Source organism: Daktulosphaira vitifoliae, unplaced genomic scaffold, assembly GCF_025091365.1.
Source record: "Daktulosphaira vitifoliae isolate Bord-2020 unplaced genomic scaffold, ASM2509136v1 Scaffold_1, whole genome shotgun sequence".
NCBI classification, from domain to species: domain Eukaryota; kingdom Metazoa; phylum Arthropoda; class Insecta; order Hemiptera; family Phylloxeridae; genus Daktulosphaira; species Daktulosphaira vitifoliae.
The window spans coordinates 18,981,401-19,003,165 of NW_026099572.1; the positions used below are offsets into that span (position 1 = coordinate 18,981,401).

The 21,765-nt window shown below is 27.6% G+C and overlaps 1 protein-coding gene across 1 annotated transcript; it reads right to left on the reverse strand.

Moving 5' to 3' along the window:
- Window positions 1-18,948: 18,948 nt before the first annotated feature.
- On the reverse strand, window positions 18,949-20,553 carry LOC126896825 (uncharacterized). The gene is made up of 4 exons (XM_050669934.1): window positions 20,451-20,553; window positions 19,933-20,384; window positions 19,519-19,866; window positions 18,949-19,461 (listed from the first exon to the last, which is right to left on the reverse strand). Exons 1-4 carry the CDS (start codon window positions 20,461-20,463, stop codon window positions 19,048-19,050), a joined length of 1,227 nt encoding a protein of 408 aa, XP_050525891.1. The 5' UTR covers window positions 20,464-20,553; the 3' UTR covers window positions 18,949-19,047.
- Between the last annotated feature and the right edge of the window lie 1,212 nt (window positions 20,554-21,765).

Consider the following 21,765-nt stretch of genomic DNA (forward strand, 5'->3'; position numbering starts at 1 on the left):
AATTTTTTTATGAGAAATAATATTTTTTAATAAACCCTTTTTCATTCGACATACTTTATCTTAATCGAGATATTAATAAGGAACCAGCAGATCAAGTAGCTTTTGGAATAAAACACCAATTTTTTTAACATTAAACACTATCTAAAGATTTGCATCGAAGCGTTTATTTTTGATAGTGATTTTAATGACTGTCAGATATCATTTACTTGATCCAACTGCCACGTCACCACTGTGCCGCGACCCCCCTGTGCTGGGTTTTTTAATATTGTTTTAGATGAAATAATAATATTAACAATTATTTTTAAGTAGTCATTTATAAAGTTTTAATTTTAAGTATAATTCTTAAGGTAGAAAATAGTATATATTGAATAATTATATTCTTATTTATAAAAAATGTCATTATTTTACCAACATAATTATTCTTACGTATACATTTTAAGATTATATTTATATATATAATTTATTTTTTATTAATTTTTTAAAACTAAATAGATATTACATTAGTTTATGATTCTTTAATTTAATATTAATACAAAGAAAATAGATTATTTATAAGATTTACTTTTTAAGTATTACTATTACGATAGATTAATTTAAATGTTGTATTAAATATTTTAAATATATTAAAAAACAATATTTTCTTACTAAGATAATTAGTCATAAGTATATTCTTCTTTTTGCATTCGACCATTAAGATCATACATTCAAACATATATCTTGCCATTTCACCCTATCCATCGCTAGTACATTCCAATTGGCACTTGGGTCTATCATTTATACTTCCATCCTGACTTGGTCTTCCCATCTTAGTCGGGGTCGTCCCAAGGGTCTCTTTCCTTGGGGGATCTCACATTGAACCATTCGGATTAAAGTTCCTTTTTTTCTCAATGCATGTCCAGCCCATTGAAGTCTCCTTTTTTTAATTTCTCTAATTATATCAGGCATTTGGTACAGCAGTTTAAGTTCCTCGTTTTTTCGAATTCTCAATTCCCCCGTGGTCTCATCTATACACTGACCGAAGATTCGTCTTAATATTTTCCTTTCGAATATCAGTAATCTGTTTTGATCTGATTTCCGTAATGTCCATACTTCACAACCATACATTACCACTGGATGGATGACGGTGCGATACAGTTGTATCTTGAGGTTCTTCGATAACGTTCTCGCTTTTAATAACTTACTTAGTCCGTAGTCACACTTATTACCGGATTGGAGTCTTGCTTTTATTTCAATATGTTCATCGTTTTTAGCTTCGATGCGAAGCTGAGAAGGTATTAATTTTACTATGATGTGTTTTTTTTTTTATTTTTTTTTTTGTGTCTGTGAACGCTCAATCTCAGCTCTCGCTGGACCGATTTTGATGAACAATATGTCAAAAGATCACAAATCGTATCTAGTCGAAGACATTACCCTCAAAAATTGAAAAAAATTCCCTCGTTCCCCGTAAACGGGGGAAATCCCCCAAAAAATTACAAATTTAAAAATCGCTAATTTTCGATATTTTTTCAATTTTTTTTACTTAAAATTGCCATAACTTTTTTAAAAATGACCGAATCAATATAATTTTTTTTTTTATAGATACCTTAGATAATTACCTATCATTTTATATATTTTTGTGAACATTTGACCCTTTAACAGCCCAAAGGATGGGGTTTCAAAATGGTAACTTTTTTACAAAAAATTAACTTTTTCAACTTAACTTTTGAAAATGTTCCGGAAAGACTGACAATTTTATATATACCTTAAATTAAAGCTAATGTAATATACTTTAATTTGAAAAAAAAAAATTTGACCTCTGGACTTGTCTTCATGGTGAAAATGACTACCGTATGCAAAAATATGCTATTTTTGTGAAAAAATTCTTGATATTATATTTTACATTTTTTAACATTATGTTGCTATAACTTTTTAAAAAATGCATGAATCAACTTTATTCTTTAATGATAAATACTTTATATATACTTCTTTCATTCGACATACTTTTTTTTAAAATCGGACCATTTCCCTTTATACAGGGGGGGTGCAAACCTTTTAAAATGCGTATAGAAAGTAGAACTTTTTCAACTTAACTTTTGAAAATGTTCCGGAAAGACTGACACTTTTATATATATCTTAAATTAAAGCTTATGTAATATACTTTAATTTGAAAAAAAAAAATTTGACCTCTGGACTTGTCTTCGTGGTGAAAACGGACATCAAAGTTAAAGAAAAACGTACGATTTCCGTGAAAAAAATCTCGATTTTATATGTTATATTATTTAATTTATATTTTATATAACTTTTGGAAAAATGTATGGATCTATATTATTATTTTTTTATAATAAATATTGATATACCCCTTTCATCTGGCACGCTTTTTTTGTAAATCGGATCATACCCCTTTAACAAGGGGGGTCAAAACTTTAAACATGCGTATTGTTACTACGATATTTTCAATTTAATTTTTGAAAGTATTCCGGAAATACTGACACTTTTAAATATATCTTAAATTAAAGCTTATGTAATATACTTTAATGTGAAAAAAAAAAATTTGACCTCTGGATTTGTCTTCATGGTAAAAATGACTACCGTATGCAAAAATATGCTATTTTTGTGTTAAAATTCTGGGTTTTGTATTTTATTTTATTTTAAAATACCTGACAAGGGGAGTACAGATTTTCATAAATATTATATAAATTAAAATTGATATAGTATAGATAGTTAAACTTATTTAAATATGTTTGTTTCTTTTAAGTCGAGAAAAATAACTTTGAAATTTGAACTAGCTTAAATAGCCAATTTTTCAACCGCCGGAAGCAACGTACGGTTGCCGAGTTGGTAAAATTTATGTTTTACACGCTTGGGGTACGAGGTTCCAACCCGCATATGGCAATGAATTTTTTGCATTTTTTCTTAATTCTTTTTAAGTTAGTATAAATTTTAACTCGTTTGATTTTTATCACATTTAGATTCAATAACTTCAATAAAGATCAAGGATCCCATCACTTTAGTCGCCCCTTGCAAGAAGAAATTTCTTATTCGTATTAAAATTATTTTACTATATTTTAAGTTTTCGCTTCGATGCAAAGCCGAGAAGATATTTTTTTGTGACTATCATTTATTTTCTCTGCTCTAACTTGACCTACTTTTTTCAACAATACGTCAAATTACTACAATTCGTATCTAGTTGAAGATATTACTCTCAAAAATTGAAAAAAAAATTCTAATTTATCAATTAAACAGTTAGTTATTACATCGTCTCCATAAAGACAATTAAAATCATTAATTTCTAATGTTTTCAAAATATTTATTAACGAATGAAGTTTGATATGATAGGTTTCAACTACAAAATTAAATCATTTTACTTTGTAATTTAATAATTTTTTTACTCTATTTGTGTGTGCTACTACTAGACTATAATATTACAATTTTTTTTTGTAACATGTTGCTATATAAATCATTTCTAAAAAAAATGATTGTTTTTTCTCCTGAATTAACAATTGATTTTTACAAATATAATCAAATTTTATAATACACTCAATTGAGTAAATCTTTTTAACAACTTTGTTTTGATTGGTACATTTAGTTAAAGTAAATCATTAAAATTAATTAAGTTCTCAATATTTCAATTATAGAATCTTTTCAACAAACAACAAAAGTTCCTAGGAAATTATTACTATTACTTCTATTTAAGTTATCTATTACCATAAAAATGCAAAAAAATATTGAGCTTTTCTGATAAATTTACAATAAATAGTAATTATAAAACTTTCTGACTGCATATTGATCTTAACGATACAATTTTTTTAATTGTCATAAAATTTTCTATTTAATTATGTCAATGTCAAACTTACCAATTGAGCTAAAAGTTATGGTAAAATAAATTTTTTTTTTTTATTATAAACATTTACAACAATCAACTTTAAACGATTAACAAAATAGGTTAAATATGTCATTTTCCTTATTTTTAACTTATTAATAATCAAATTAATATTAAATATTATATCAAATCAGTATTAATTTAAAACAATTTTTTTTGTTCTTAATTATTTTTTTTTATATGTAAAAACTATTTTTTAATAATATTAAAACTTAGAAGTTATAGAAAAAGTCTAATTGCACATTTTAAAACATCGCGAAAAGTTGATTTAGAATAGTATATTTTTGTTTCTGATGGAAGTTCCTTGTAGTCCAGTGTATAAAACTTATAACTTTGTTAATTGTTATAACTTTATCAAAAATGACCAAATCAGTATATTTTTTTTTATTTAGATGCATGTCTTTATCTATCATTTGGTTTTTTTTATAAATCTAACCCTTTACCTGCCCACAAGAGGGATTCAAAATATTAACTTTTTTTTTTTTAGTTAAAGTAAATCATTAAAATTAATTCAGTTCTGGATATTTCAATAGTAGAATCTTTTTAAATATCAAAAATTACTTAGAAATGATTACTATGATTTCTATTTAAGTGTTCTATTACGATAAAAATGCAAAAAATAATGAGTTTTTCTGATAAATTTACAATAAATAATAATTATAAAACTTTCTGACTGCATATTAATCTTAAAAATAACATTGTTTTAATTCTCATAAAATTTTCTATTTAATGATTCATTCTAGTCAACGAAGGAGTAATTTTGCAGAATAGCAGAAAAAATTCCCAACAAACTTTTTTTTTTTTTGTTTTAATTAGGCAATTGGTGGATTATTCCAAAAGCAACATCAACTCTTATTTCTTTAATTATATCATGATTAGTAGTTCTTTGATTTTAAAATATAATATATGAATATATACTAATTATAATTATTAAATTTAGTATGAAATTGATATTTAATATTGTAATTTAAACGGAGAAATTATAAAAATAATAAAGAAGTTATATTTTGCTTTACTTTTACGTGTATAAAAATTTAAAGGGCTTGATACAATAATTTTCAATAAAAACTGTTTGTTACTATAAAAAAATGCACTGGACTACAAGGAACTTTCATCAGAAGCAAAAATATACTTTTCTAAATCAAATTTTCGCGTTGTTTTCAAATCTGCAAGTAGACTATTTCTATCACTTCTAATTTTTTATATTATTACTAATTATATATATAAAATAATAATTAAAAGAAAAAAAAATTTGTTTTCAAATTATTACTGATTTGATTTTTAATATGTTAAAAATAATCAGTCCAAATTTTCAATTTTAACCTATTTTTTTGGTTCTTTAAAGTTGATGAAAAATTTTTGATAAAGATTTATGAAAGTTTATAGTAAAATAAATTGAATATATTACCATAACTTTTAGCTCAATTACAAGTTTAAAATTGACATCTAGGCCTGTCAACAAAGGAAAAATTGCGGAAAAAATTTTGTTTTTTTAAAAGTTGAATTAAAATATGTATAATGACATACTAATAGTCCTCAAGATTGGAATTGAGCTTTTTTTTTAAATCCTCGCAAAAGTTCAAAAATATGAGCTTTCTTAATTTTCTCAAAAAAAAATATTTAACTTACAAAAAAAAGTTTCGCACAAAAGTTGTTTAAAAGACAATTATAAATAAAAATATAATCTTATATTTTTTCATTTAAACAAATATTTTTCGAGTTACATTACATTTAATATGAGTAATAAAATTTATATTCCATTTTTTTCATTTTACGGTTACTTTTTATCATGTTATACTTACATTAGACACAATGTTATAAATGCATATGTGTGTATGTGTGAGTTTATTTATTTATTGTATCATTAAAGTGTAGTGTATATTGAGATACAACCGATAGAGTAGGTAATTGATTTGACGCTATATTATTTAAACCCAACTAAACGCTAAATTGTACATTCCGAAATAACAATCATATTATGTCAATTGCCACCGGAATTTCTGGTAATATTTTTCTTTTTCTTTGCCTTAATCCCAACTACTTGGGGTCGGCCACCCTTATCCTAAGCTTCCACTTGACACGATCTCCCACATCTTCTACGCTCACATCAGCTGTCCTCAAATCGCATTCAATAGCATCCCTCCATCTCTTTTTTGGTCTTCCTCTATCTCTTCTTCCTTCAACATTCATTTCTATAACTGTTCTTACAGCTTTCGATTCTTCTTTCCTCATACCATGACTAAACAATCTAAGTCTATTTTCTGTCATCTTATCCACGATTGACGCAACACCTATACTTCCTCTTATATGCTCGTTCCTTATCCTATCTTCTCTAGTCACTCCACTCATCCAACTAAGCATTCTCATCTCTGCTACACTTATTCTCTGCTCTACTTTCTTATCAACCGCCCAACACTATTAACCATACATCATAGCTGGCCTCACAATTTCATACTAAATTTAAAAACTATAATTAGTATTTATTCATATATTATATTTTAAAATCAAAGAACTACTAATCAGGATATAATTAAAGAAATAAGAGTTCATGTTGCTTTTAAAATATTTCACCAATTTCTCTAAAGGAAACACTATCTACAGATTTGCATCGAAGCGTTTCTTATGATAGTGATTTTAATCACTGTCAGATATCATCTATACTTATCTCATCTATGCCACGTCTATACTGTGCCTCGACCCCACTGTGCTACCGTTTTTTGTGTCAATATTGATCTCAGATATTTGAACTCTTGCACTCTCTGAAACTTGTACTGCCCAACTTCCAAAAATGACTGAACATGATCCGCGAGCTCTCCTCTCTGCACGATCAAGTACTCAGTTTTTTCATCNTCTCTGCACGATCAAGTACTCAGTTTTTTCATCGTTTATTTCTAAACCTATTCTTTTTGCCGTATCTAATAGTTTTCCCGCTTGCTCCCTGAGATTTTCCTTCTTTTCCGCAAGTAATACTATATCATCTGCGTAGGCCAATACTCCTATTATGCAACCTCCCAATCGTACACCGTTATCTTCAATACGACTCTCCCTGATGACCCTTTCTAACGCTATATTAAATAGTATGGGTGACAGAGCGTCTCCTTGTCTCAAACCAGTCGATACTGGTATCCCTTGTGATACAATATTGCCAACTCTGATCTTAATTTCCGTGTGTAGGATGTTTGCTTTGATCAGATTAATTAATTTCTGGGGCAATTTGAACTGTTTTAGTACATTCAACATAGATTCTCTATGTATGCAATCATACGCCTTCTTGAAATCAATAAATAATACATGTACTTCTCTGTTAAACTCCTACATTTTTTGGAAAATTTGTTTCAAAACAAATATCTGATCTGTAGTAGATCTATTTTGTCTAAAACCTGCTTGATAATCTCCTAAAATATTTTCTGCCCACGGCTTAATTCTGTTTAATATACATTTGGATAACACTTTATATGTAACGTTTAATAGAGCGATACCTCTATAATTATCACACAACTGCTTATCTCCCTTTTTGTGTATAGGATATATTAGTGCTGTTTGCCATTCCTCTGGAATCACTTCTTTTTCCCAAACTTCTTTTATTAGACCGGACATATATTTAAGCAAGCCATTTCCCATACTTTTAAACAACTCTCCAGGGATACCATCTTCTCCGGGTGCTCTATGGTTCTTTAAATTTCTTATTTGTTCTTGAATTTCCTCCTTACCGGTGCTAGGCAGATTGTATTATTAGTTTCCATATTCTCAAAGTGGAATAAACTATCTGGTGTATTACAGTTCAACAGCTGCTTAAAATAGTTCGCCCATTTATTTGCTATCTCTTCTTTAGATGTGATTAGCGTTCCATCATCATTTTTGAGAACTTTCACCGGCTGCTTATATTCCTTACTTAAGAAGTTAACCTTTTTATATAGATCTCTTGTATTATGACTAGCAAAATCCTGTTCTGCCTCCTTAAGTATGTTTTGTAAATATTTTCTTTTTTCGCATCTTAATATGTTACTCTCTTCCCGTTGTCTCATTTTGAATCTTTTTAACTTCACCACATTCTCAGTGTCGGACAGCCATATATTTCTAGCATTCTTTCTTCTTTCTATGGCTTCTTCGCAAATATCATTAAACCAGGTTTTTTTCCTTGTCTTTTGTTTCCCTATTGTTTTTTCTGCTTCATTATCAAGATGAAGTTGGTTTACCGTTTTCCACCTTTGTTCCACTTCTCTACCTGACCCACTTGCAATTATTATTCTTAACATTTCCTCTATACCTTTTTGAAAATTCTCAACTACCGCTGGATTGTTAAAGTTTGTGATGTCAAACCGTCCCGTAACTCCTCCTCTATTTATTTCTTGTCTTCTTTTTAATTTCACTCGTAGTCTACCTGCCACAAGAAAGTGATCTGAGTCACTATCAGCTCCACGTACGGTTCTTACATTTAAAATACTGTTATTAAATCTTTCATTTATAAGCACATGGTCTATTTGGTTTATATGTCGTCCATCTGGTGACCTCCGCGTACCTTTGTGTATCTTCTTATGTGCGAACATGGTACTTTTAACCCCTAGATTTCTTCCCGTTGCCAAGTCTATAAGTCTGCACCCATTATCATTCGATAAATGGTGTAGACTATGCCCTCCTATTATCGGCTTAAAACATTCTTCACGTCCGATTTTTGCGTTAAAATCTCCTAATATGATTTGTACACAGCCTCTTGGTATCTCACACAGTATACTGTCTAACAACGAGTAGAAATCATCTTTTTCATTTTCATCCTTGGCCTCTGTGGGAGCATGCCCATTTACGAAGACTACTTCAAACCATTTTGTTTCCAGTGTCAACATCGTTAATCTAGGGTTTATAACTTTAAAACTTTTTACCGCTGCTAGTAGCTTGTTACTAACCGCGCATCCACTTCCAGCTTGTCTTCTTTCGTCACAAGCACTAAAAAATAACGTTGTATTACTTATTTGTATTGAGCCCGTATCTTACCACCTCATTTCCTGTAGTGCCACTACTCCTAACTTGTATCTTTCTATCTCTCTAACTATTGTTCCTACTACTCCAGGTTTAAATAAAGTGCGTACATTCCAGGTTCCAAAACGTAATGCCGATTTCCAGTTTTCCAGTCTTAAGTCCTTTGATCCACAATTCCGAGGCAAATTTATATTTGATTCCTGAACAAGGGATTTTTACAGGATAGGTTGTTAGCCTATCGCCAACTCCATTATACCCATGGAGAGGGTAGCTCAGGGCCCCAGGTTCGCTAAACCCGTAGTACTAAATGCTTAGTACCCCCATGAGGGGCGTCATAAGTATATACCATAAGTTATCATAAGATTATATTTATATCTATACTTTATTTATTTTTTTAATTTCTGTATATAAATTATATAATAATTTAGTTCAACAAATGTGTAGTCTTCAATTTAATACTAACAATTACAGGATAATTATTAATATATTTTTACAAATTTAATCTTTTTAATAATGCAGTTTTATCGATTTTCCAAACATTATTATATAGGTTTAAATATTACATAATGTACTTAAGATTAAAATAAATTTTATAGTAATTTTTTTCATATTTAGAGAACAATTCCTTATTTCTAAATGTAACATATTATGTATCTCAGATAGCTTTCCATGTGAATCTTCTTTTTTTACAGTTATAAAAATGTATATTTGATATGATTAATATATGTGTTTGTACCTTATGTGATCATAACCTTCAGTGTAAAATTTAGAATTGTCTTAAGTTAAGATAAGTGAATATCATAAAATATTGAAATTAAACTAAAGGAAACTTTATGAATGGAATAAATTTTATTTAACAAATTATTAAGTGATCGTTTGTATAGTTGTTTTTAAAGGAGAATAAAGATTCTACATTATAACACATTTTTTAATATATTTATAATATTGGCTAAATATTCTTCTATAGTCAAACAATAAAGTATGTTACGTTTTCATAGTTACTGCAGTATAGTATGTTAATATATGAAAAGGTTGGTAGTTTTAAAAGTATTATAAATAATATTTTCTTAAAAATCTTATTTGCAATTAAAAAGCAATAAAAGTGTTAGTTGTAAATTTTTTTTCGTAATTAATTAATAAGAATTTGAGAAAATATTTTGATAGATATTGCCTTGTTAAAGACAAAGAAATTTTATATTGCTCGTGAATCCCAAACATCAAAAACTTGTTCAGCTAATAATGCGAAAATCTGAGTTTGAAATTGTTTTTTAAAACAATTTACGCATCATTAACAAGTTGTATAATACTGGAAACAAAAGGTAAGTGTATTCAATAAATTCATCAATAATTTGATCATTAAAATATTTTCGTGAAACATATCAATTAACACAATAGAGTATTATTTATTATTACCAAGACTCGAAAACTCTTTTGTAAATATAAAAATATCTATGTTTGTGCGTTAATGACTTATGATTCAGTCATTGTTATTTCTAAAATCTGTGTAGAAATTTAGACTATTAGAGATTTTTAAAACATTTGTCCTAGAAAATTTACCTTTATCTTTATATAAAATAAATTGTTTAAAAAGTATATTTCATAAATAATTTTGTAAGATGTATAGAAATTTTTAAACATTCAACTACTGATACAGCGAAAGATGATTAAGACATTGAACTAGTTTAATAGTTAAAAATAGTTTAATAATGTTGTAGTAATTAATTTGATATTAATACTAAGATAATATATTATGTATAAGATTTACTTTTTAAGTATTACTTTTAAGATTGATTAATTTAAATATTGTATTAATTACTTTAAATATATATTATAAAACAATTTTTTCTTACTAACACAATTATTAATAAGTATATACCATAATATTTATATATATATATATTTTATTTTATATATAATTTCTGTATATAAATTAGATAATATTTTAGTTCAACAAATATATAGTCTTTAATCAGGCCCGTATTTATAAAAATTGCCCCCAGGGGCAACATAAAATTCCCCCCCCCCCCAAAAAAGAAAATTTTTTACTTTATTGGTATTACATAATTGTAGTAGAAAATAGGTACATTAATATAAAATAAAACTCAGTAATAACTAATAACCAATATATTATTTAAAACATTCTTAAAAATAATAAAACAACTTCAAAAATAAAAATATTCAATTGTAATTTCATAACTTTTCTGCGAGATTGTTTTGATGCAAATGATTTAATAATATCATCGTAGTCAATCATTTTGGTTATGGATGACTCAATGTTTAATATGGCTAAACTGTTCAATCTTTCTGATGACATGGTTGATCTTAAATATGATTTAATTCTCCGTAAAGTGGAAAATGATCTTTCCGTTGAACAATTAGAAGCAGGAGTACATAGAAACATTCGGAGAGCAACATAAACATAAGGAAAAATAGCTTCTATATTTTTTTCTTTAATAAATTTACACATATTAATGGTATTTGTTGGAGGGTTTTTAATAGTTTTAAGTAAGCTCTGAAAATGAACACACTCGTTTTCAAATGTTTCAACCAAATCATTTTTGTATATTTTTCTTAATTTTTTTGCACCATCACGAACTTCTGAGGTTTTTTGTTCACTAATATTTAAGAAAAATAAGTATTTAGATATTATATCATCATAAGAAATTTTTCTTTTTTTTAGTTCTTCTATTAAATTATCACAAATAATGTAAATGGTATTAATTTTAAAATTTTCGCGTCCGTTGAAAATAGCATCTGGTTCAGTAGATTCATCATTACGTTTCTTACGTTTTCTATTTTTGTGTTCATAGTCAGGAATTAAGTCATCATTGTCAAACATAGCTTTTGCCAACTTTTCATAATCATTAAACATTGATCGTAAAGTTTGAACGTATTGAATTAACGAATTATACAAACTAACTACAGTGCTTATATCAATATCAACAGATTGTAATAGAAGACTAGTTTTGTTAAATGTATGTAAAATATCACTCCAAAATACAGTCATGTATGCTGTTTCTAATTTATTCATTTGTCTAATTAAACCTCTGGCTTCAGACCGTACAAATGGTTTTTCATAATCATCATTTATTAGTTCTTCTAATACTTGTTTTATAGAATTCCAGTTTTTTTTTAAGCTATGGCAAGCGTCTTCTCTTGCTGACCATCGTGTAGTGGATAAACTTTTTACAGTTGAGATAGAATATTGACTTAATTTATGCCATCGATGTGTGGATGAAGAAAAAAATACAAATATATTTTGAATAAAAAGAAAAAAATCATTTGCTTCTTTACAGCAATTTGCAGCACACGATCCGACTAAGTTTAAAGAATGTGCCGAACATGGTACAAAATCAGCTAATGGTGAAACTTGCTTTATTCTTGCTTGAACTCCTGAATAAATACCAGACATATTTTTAGCATTGTCATAAGATTGACCTCTCAAATAACAAACATCTAAATTATATTTTTTTAAAACTGATAAAACTGATTCTGCTAGATTTTCTGATTTATGTCCAACATTTTCTAAAAAACCAATAAATCTTTCAATTGGCTCACCGTTTGATAGCACATACCTGATAACGAAAGACAGTTGATCAGAGTGTGATATATCTGGAGTGGAATCTATGCTGATAGAAAAATATTTCGATAATTTAATTTCATCAACTATGGTATTAATGACTTTTTCAGACATGATTTTAACGAACTGTTCATAAGTAGAAAATGATAAGTAGGAAGTATTACCTTTGCCAGGGTTACCATACTTAGATATGTGTTCTGATAGAAGTGGGTCGTACTCTGCAAGTAATTCCATCATCATAATAAAATTTCCAGTATTTGAAGTAGATGATCCAAATTTTTCTACATCACCTCTAAATGATAATCCATGACTTGCCAAACTTTTAATAACCGAACAAACCCTGGTCAGTACACTAATCCAATATTTTTTTTCGGTTTCTATTTGATGTATTAGTTTTGAATTTATTTTACTTAAATCTGATGCAAGTTCTTTCATTTTATAAGAACATAGTTTGTGTTCAGGTGAATTTTCATGGTAAGAAATTTTTTTAGGGTGTTTCCAATCTGAAAATCCTTTTTTTGAAAAATTAGTTTTATTCTCAAATAAGAGACATGGAACACAATAAATTGACCCAGTACTCTCAGAATAAGATAAATAATTTCTTTGACATGTTTCACCATTGATTAAAACAGTTTTGAAAAAATCTATATTCAGATATCTAAAATAGTTACGGAAATGCCGTTTCTTTACAACTCTGTACAATCTTTTTGAAGCTGTAAATTTAACATCTAGATTTTGGCTAAATCCATTTTTACAGATATATTGCCTCGTTTGTTCATTTATACTCCACAATGCTGGATCCAATCTTAAATAAAAATAAAAATGAAAATTACTTATTAATTTAGAAATAGTTACAATAAGAATAACATATAAATGCATTTAATATATTAGAATATTTAACCTAATAAATTTTTACTTATTTTACCTATTATTATTATTTTGTATTTTGTATAAAATTAATTCTAATAAAATAATTAAAAATGTCTAATGAAGATAATCGTCAAAAACTAAGTAAAGTAAGAATTTATTTAAAAAATATAATTTTAATTACAGTGTTTTAACTTTACCCAGGTATATCAGTAGAATTTGGTTCTAATAAAATATTTATATGCTCTGACACGCATGGAGGTTCTGTATCCAAATTATTACAAAGAGTTGTAAGGCCAGCTTGACGTTGTTCAGTAGATTTATTAACCATACCTGACTCTGAGTAGAAATATATAATGATATAATCAAAAATTATAAAAATACTAGTTGTGTTTAACCATAGTTTAAATACAACACATTTTTTTATTCGATATATCTGAATACCTGATTTATATAATAATGAAATAACTAAAAACTACCTAATAAGAAAATTCATATAATTTGGAGTATAATATTTAACTTTTAAGCAATTGTTATATTTAATTATTTAAATTTCCGCAATAATATAATAATTAAGATTGGTTTGGTGTAATAATATTTGATTTCTTAAAAAAAAAAAATTAAACTTATTATGTGTTTATATAAATTTCATATTATTATTAGTTTACTTTACAGTGAACATAAATAAAATACTTACTTTTGAACATCGTGTCGATTTTAATAGTTTTTTGAACAACTTTATTCAAATTAAATTCTTTGAGCTTAGCTATTTTCTTGTATTCAGCCCCACTAAGCCTATTTCTTCTTGGAGCCATAACTAAGTAAAATAGGTATAAAACATTATTACAAATATAAAATGTACCGACCTATTCAAAATGTAAATTCGTGACTTATATGAGAAAAATTATATCGTAACTAATATTCCGCAACTCTTAAGAACAATAATTGTTTTTTTTCTAACTATTAGAATTAAAGCACAATTAACATTTTGTAAATAATTAATCATAATAGTCTTTACTACAATATAAATATTAAATACCATATAATACTATTGGTTTTATAATATTTTAAAATCAATGATAAATTATAATACTTACTGTTTTGAATATACACGCGTAGTATAAATGTATAATATTAATTAATAGTTAAAATAGATTGATTAACAGACCACGACACCACGTCAGTACTCGTTCATGAATAATGCACTAATAATTGTATTTTGATTTTTGTTATCGATAATATTATAATAAATAATAATACTTAATAGTAGTGTAAATTGTCAATAATCGGCAGTCGTAGTTTCGTAGCTCCTTATATCATGGGAATACCCCAATTGTATATTTTCTATTTTTAGTATGTATTTTTCATAGTCTACGATTCGTAGAACTAAATACGAATCATATGTTTACAACATCAATATGCCCAAAGCATTTTATTGACATTCGAGTTGATAACGAATAAAAACTTTATCAGAACTTTATTAGGTACATTCTACATTCAAAATCTATTTTGGTATAATTATATTATTATAGTTATTTTTTTATTATACTAATTATATATTATATTTTTGTATTATACCATTGATTATAGATAGTATATAATATCTATAATCTCTATCTATAATCAATGATTATACTCATTAGGTAAAATGAGCTACAAATAAATTTTACATTTTTGACCATTTCAATATTTTGCCGCCCCTAAACCTAATTTTAATATTGCCGCCAGGGGCAATTGCCCCTCCGAGCCCTCCCTTAAATACGGGCCTGTCTATAATTTAATACTAACACTTAGAGGATAAATTATTAATAAGATTTACTTTATAAGGATTGTCTTACTAACACAATTATTCATAAGTATATGCCATAAGTTATCATAAGATTATATTTATATATATATATATATTATTTTATTTTAAATTTCTGTATACAAATTAGATATTATTTTAGTTTAACAAATGTGTAGTCTTTTATTTAATACTGACACTAGAGAATAAATTATTAATAAGGATTACATTTAAGATAGATTAATGTAAAGATTGTATTAAATATATATTAAAAATATTTTTTTTTTTACTAATAAGATTATTCTTAAGTCTATAATATAATTTATCATAAGATTATATTTATATATATATTTTATTATATTTTTAATTTCTGTGTATAAATCGGATAATATTTTAGTTCAACAAATGTGTAGTCTTTTATTTAATACTAACACTTAGAGAATAATTTATTAATAAGATTTACTTTATAAGGATTATTTTTAAGATAGATTATTGTAAATGTTGTATTAAATATATATTAAAATTCATTTTTTTTTTAATAACAAGATTATTCTTAAGTCTATAATATACAGGGGGTGGACAAAATAATATGAACACCTGACATATACTCAATATATTTTTATTAATAAGATGTGTGGGCCTCCATTTGCTTTTAAAACCGTTTCAATCCTTCGCGGAATAGATTCATAGAGAACCTGAATCGTTTTCAGCGGTATTTTGTCCCATTCTTCTATCAAAATATCCGCCAATTGTTTCAGAGATGTTGGAGGTGGAAATCTGCTTCTCACCTTCTACTCTAAAACACCCCATATCGGTTCAATTATGTTGAGATCTGGTGATTTTGCTGGCCAGAGAAGATGTTTTATTATATTCTGATGCTCATTGAACCAAGACTGAACCTTTTTCGCTGTGTGTATTGGCGCATTATCATCTTTGAATATGGGAGTGTTTGGCAGTAATATGCTGGCCATGGTAAAAACTTCAACATTGAGGATATCGAGATGGCATTGGCAGTAATCCGGCCACTCATTTGAATGATAGGACCAGCTGAATACCACGATATGGCTGCCCAAATCATATAGAACCACTCCCATGCTTGACTGTAGGAAGCAGGCAGTCCGGATTATACGCTTCTTTTGGAGTTCTCCATACATAAACCCGTCCATTTGTAGGGAACAATGTGAAAGATGATTCATCGGACCATATAACATTCTTCCAATCATCAAGAGTCCAGTTTTTATAATCACGGCACCATTTCTTTCGCAACTTGGCGTTCTTTTCTGTAAAAAAGGGTTTTGCAATTGCAGCCCTTCCATAAATACCACCTTTTTTAAGCTCCCGTCGTACAGTTTTTGTCGAAACAGTATTACCCAAAGGAGCGTTAAGTTCTGCTGTAACATTAGCCGCGGTAGTTTTATGTTGTCTTGTCACAATCCGTTTTAATGTTCGTCGGTCCCTGTCAGTCAACTTTGGATTTCGCCCACTATTACTTTTCGCCGATGATGTTTTTCCGTATTTCGTGTATGCTGTCATTACTGTGGATACTGACCCTCTTGACACGTTCAACAGTTTAGATGTCTCCGTTACAGACGCTCCCGCTAATCGAGCACCCACTATTTGACCTCTTTGGAAGTCCGAGAGGTCACGCATTTTATTTTAAATTTATTTTAACGTTCGTAGTATAACCTGTATTATACACTAATATGTTATAAATAACTACTATATTGTAATAATATACTAATTTTACACCATGTTATCCAAAAATTATTCAGTGTAGCCAACTTGCAACAATATGTAACTATATTGCATGGAGTTCATATTATTTTGTCCATCCTTTGTAAGTTATCATAAGATTATATTTATATATATATATATTTTATTTTATTTTTAATTTCTGTATATAAATTAGATAATATTTTTATTCAACAAATGTGTAGGCTTTTATTTTAAAACTAAATATAATCATATAATGCTGTTCAATTTTAGTTTGTAATGAAATAGACAAAAATTATTCAATACATGTATAAAAAGTGATTATTTTGTATATTTTTATTCATTACAAATGGTATAGAATATAAATTCTGTACATTCTTATTTAAGCTTATTATATATTGTAAAATAAAATACAAATCATATTTAGAGTGCATATAAGTCATAATACCCAAATATTTTCTATTATTATTAAATGACATTACACTTTTATAATTTATTAAATGATTACTTGATAATATAACAAAATAAAGGACAGCCTTGCTATTGATAGTAAACTAAAAATGTAAAGAATTCAAATTTTATATCTTATATTCTAAATTTTTTTAAATAACGCAGATAATTTTATTTGCTAATAAATATTTCAGTCTTTATTCTGTTCTTAAAATATAATTAAGTTAAATTAAAAAAATTATTATTGATTATTTGCAGCTCATTATTTAAAAGTAAAAATGTAATTAAACCTACTTCCAAAAAAATTTAAAAAACTTTGAATAGAAAATAATATAAAAAGAAAATTTAAGCGATTTGAGTATATTTACATTTTTGTAATCAACAATTTAAATAATAAATTATAATAATAAAACAGAATAATTTAAAGTAGTNAATAATAAATTATAATAATAAAACAGAATAATTTAAATACAGATAAAAAATGAAACATAAAACAAAGTTTAATTTAATTTATACAAAAACAAATATACTAGAAACATGAATAAAAATACTATATGTTATACAATAAAACGTATAACACGATGTATTAAACTTTATTTTTTATTAAATCATGTCGTCCGACTGCAATCTGTGGCAAAAATAAAATAGTTATAAGATATTTATATAATTCCAAAAGTCGGTGGTATTATAAATGGTAAGTTTATAACCATTGAAAATTAGGAAATGTGGAATCGATATAATGTGGTTAATTAGATAAATTGGCTGAATTAGAAATATAATTTTACAATAATACTAATCAGCACATTATGAATACTTGAGATGATTTTTGTTCGTATAAAATTTTTTAACCGATTTACAATTGAAACTAATTGACATCATTACAGCCCGTAATCTTCTGTTAACAACGTTAAGGAATATAGACATTANTTATCGAATCGTGTCTTTCGTCGATATAATTGTGTTGAATTTCCACGTTAACGCAAAATTAACTCCTATTTCATTCTTTATTATGAATAAATAGTCTACAATTAATTTTCGTCAGAATCGAAAATATACTTTTCTAAAAGCATTTTTTACGTTGATTTCAATTCTGCAATTACATTTTTTCCATCACCACTAATTTTTGATATTATTAATTGTTAGTTAAAAACGAGTATTAAAAAAAGCTAAAAGTTATTGCCATGATTTTTATTTCAACTTATTACTAGTTAGAAATTGACATCATTAAATAGAAAGTTTTATGAGAATTAAAAAGATGATTTTGTTAAGATTAATATGCTTTCAGGAAATTTAAAATTACTATTTATAGTTAGACACACCCTACCACCTCTATCTTTTTCCATTTGTCTATTACATTAATCATAAATATATTAACATAGATTATATGACATTGATTATTTTCATATACTTTTAGTTATTAACTAGTGATCTGCAATTTTTTAACCGATTTACAATTGAAACTAATTGACGTACAAAATAAGTAAAATTAAATTAGATGATAACAATGTTTTATAAGTGTCAAATAGCTTTATTTGATTTAAACAGATAAGTGAACAAAAAAGTTTAACACTAAAGCAAAAAAAAAAAAAAAGGAAAATGCAACAACAAGCATATATATAAATAATAAACAAAGCAATAAGATGATTAGTTATGAAAATACGAATAGTTCATAATAAACGTAATGAAAAAAATATATATAATATAAAAAGACATCATTACAGCCCGTAATCTTCTGTTAACAACATTAAGGAATATAGACATTGACTGTCGAATGCAAATGAATAGGAGGGGTTTGGTTGGGTTTATAGTAATTTATAATCAAATCAGTTTCACCACCGTACTCGGTACAATAGTTTTTATTGCTTCTACGTTAGCATAAACAGTAGTTAGTATTTCTTTTGGCGGAGGTGTTACGACAATTTCAATTAATAAAGACTCTCCTTCAAATTGCTTTGGAATCTCATAGACATCTTTTCGGTTAAACAACATCGTTTGTGCTATGTCAATCAAGTAAATTTTTAACATACCCTCGTTCGTCTCGTCCATAATTTTCCCACGGTACCATTCAGCGCCAAAAAATATCAAGCACATGTCGTACTTTTCAACTTTCTGGATGCGTCTCAAGTTATTTTCCATTTCGCGTAGTTTATCGCACAAGGTGATAACAGAATTTCTACTCTCCATAGAGTGTACAAGATAACATGTTTTCGTTCGTTTTTGAACTATTATTATCTGTGGAAAAATTATAGTAATAAAAAATTGTATGTATGATAATTATAAATAACTAACTTTTTGCGTCTCGCCTAGTTTTAATGTTGGTTTCTTAGTACATAGGCCTTTTTTTGTTATGTCAGTGTTGAGATTTCGTTCTTTGCAGTATTTTACTTTAACTTCATATGGGTTCATATCTGTATTCTCTGTGCCATACTGTTTAGACTGCGTTTCTTTCGGAGTTACGGTGTTCTTGTACTGGTTAAGTCGGTCTTGAGCTGAATAAAGTTTGTTGTCGTTAGATAAGAATTTCGTTTTCATATTGAAAAATCGACCGAAAAATGCAGTTATCCAATCGTGACTTTCGTCGATATAATTGTGTTGAATTTCCATGTTGAGGTCGAATAATTTTCCAAATTGTATTAACTAGAAAATTAATTATTCAACATTAACTACAATTGCGGTTTACCTATAGAAAATAGAATAATTTACCTCGTTTCGACCTGTAGTTTTAGGTATGTGCAGTGCTACGTTGGGTGCAATACTTCTCAGCAGGTCGAAGAGTTTTCTACCGCCTCCTTCGTAGTCTTTACACATATGCTTCTCGAGACTGTAAACTTCGTGTTTCTTATACGATGGGCCGCCCCATGGGGGAGACGTCACTATGACTTGTGGCTTATATTTTTTCAAAGTTTCTGCAATTTCGAAGAAGTCTCCCTGTATAAATGTAATTTTCTCCCTGACACCATAAATCTCGGCGTTTCTTTTGGCGAATTCTAATTTATTAGCATCGATATCCACTGCGATTACGTGTTTGTATCTCTTGGCCAATTGGATGACGTTTCCACCAGCACCACAAAACGGATCCATAGCGACGTCTAGACCAGGGCATCTCAATGCTATATGTTTGCTTAAGATCTCGGGACAAACGGAGTAAAATGATTCTGAATAAAAAAACGTTATCGTTAACAGTAAAATACTAAAGTTTATATAAATAATTAATTTATTACCAATGTCCATCATGATTCCTTGGTCGAATTTAGAGAACAATAAGTACCTTTTATCCCATAAATGTTTTTTAATGTGGACGAGTTCTAGTAGCGATTTTTTTGTTATTATTATTTTCACATCGTAAAGTTCTATTTTTTTTAGTTTTTTCCAGGTCTTCTGATGTTTCAATAATTTCTGTTAATTTCTTAAGCGGTTTTCTATTAAAGTTGTTCGGATTATTTTTTAAAGTGTTGTTTTCTTGAGTTGACGTGTAAATATTTCCCGGCAATATTTTTAACGGTTGAGTTGAAAGATTGTTTTTTGACTGTGATATGTTTGTGTTAAAGGAATTATTAGCTAATACAGAAGTGTTTTGAGCTGAATCACGTGTATTATTGGTGTTATATTGTTGTCTATTTTCGAGTTGTTTGAATTTATTTGACTCTTGTTCGTCAATTTTACGATATTTCATAAGTCTATCTTGGGCCGTATACGGCTTTACATTGCTCACTGGATAACGTTCGGCGTCATTGTTCGGCTTAAGTCCAGGTTTATACACATTCTTCCATGTATAATTCTTTTCATATCTATTGCCGACGTTTTTGGGTTTCAAAATTTCAGCATTCCAAATCTGAGTGTTTAGACTTTTTTTAGATGTTGAATATGTCAATACGAGTTCATTTTTGTCAATACACGCCTTAAAAAATATAAGTATAAATAACAATGTTATGTACACATATTTTTCACTTACGATGTTAAATACTTCTTTCTTTATGATAACATTGGTAAGGATATTCATCGAGGACGTGTCGAAAAATTGCCCACATATTCCATGAAGTTTAAAGCGATACTCTTCGGGCTGTTCACGATTTTTGTCATTTACTTTGGTAACTGTTAAATTTTGCATGTAGTCATAATACCTTATGACAATCCGATCTCCTATTTCCAAAGGTGCCATATTTATTTTCAATAATATAGCAAATGAATTTGACCGCTGTTTTCGGAAATAGCCAATATGTTCGACTTGCTAATGTCGCGTTGATTTCAAGATTTTTGAATTTTGATTTCGACGCGACTGAGACTAATAGACTAGTTTGGCTTCTAAAAAAATTATTTTAGCAACGTTATTTTTCGTTGGCCAAAAAGTCTTGTTTACTTTTCATTTAAGCCAATTAACATAACAAAATATTTTTAATGATTGGCTAACAATCATTAAATTTGTTTAGTAAAATAACTCATTTCGGTCACTATGAAAATTTGTTATTGTTTTATATTAATTGGCTTAAATAAAAAGTAAACAAGACTTTTTGGCCAACAAGAAATNTTGTTTTATAT

Coding starts and splice junctions, on each gene's coding strand:
- LOC126896825 (XM_050669934.1), bottom strand. Junction 19,867..19,932: donor AAACTACAGGTCGAAACGAG/GTAAATTATTCT, acceptor TTAATTTTCTAG/TTAATACAATTTGGAAAATT. Junction 19,462..19,518: donor AACTAGGCGAGACGCAAAAA/GTTAGTTATTTA, acceptor ATTTTTCCACAG/ATAATAATAGTTCAAAAACG.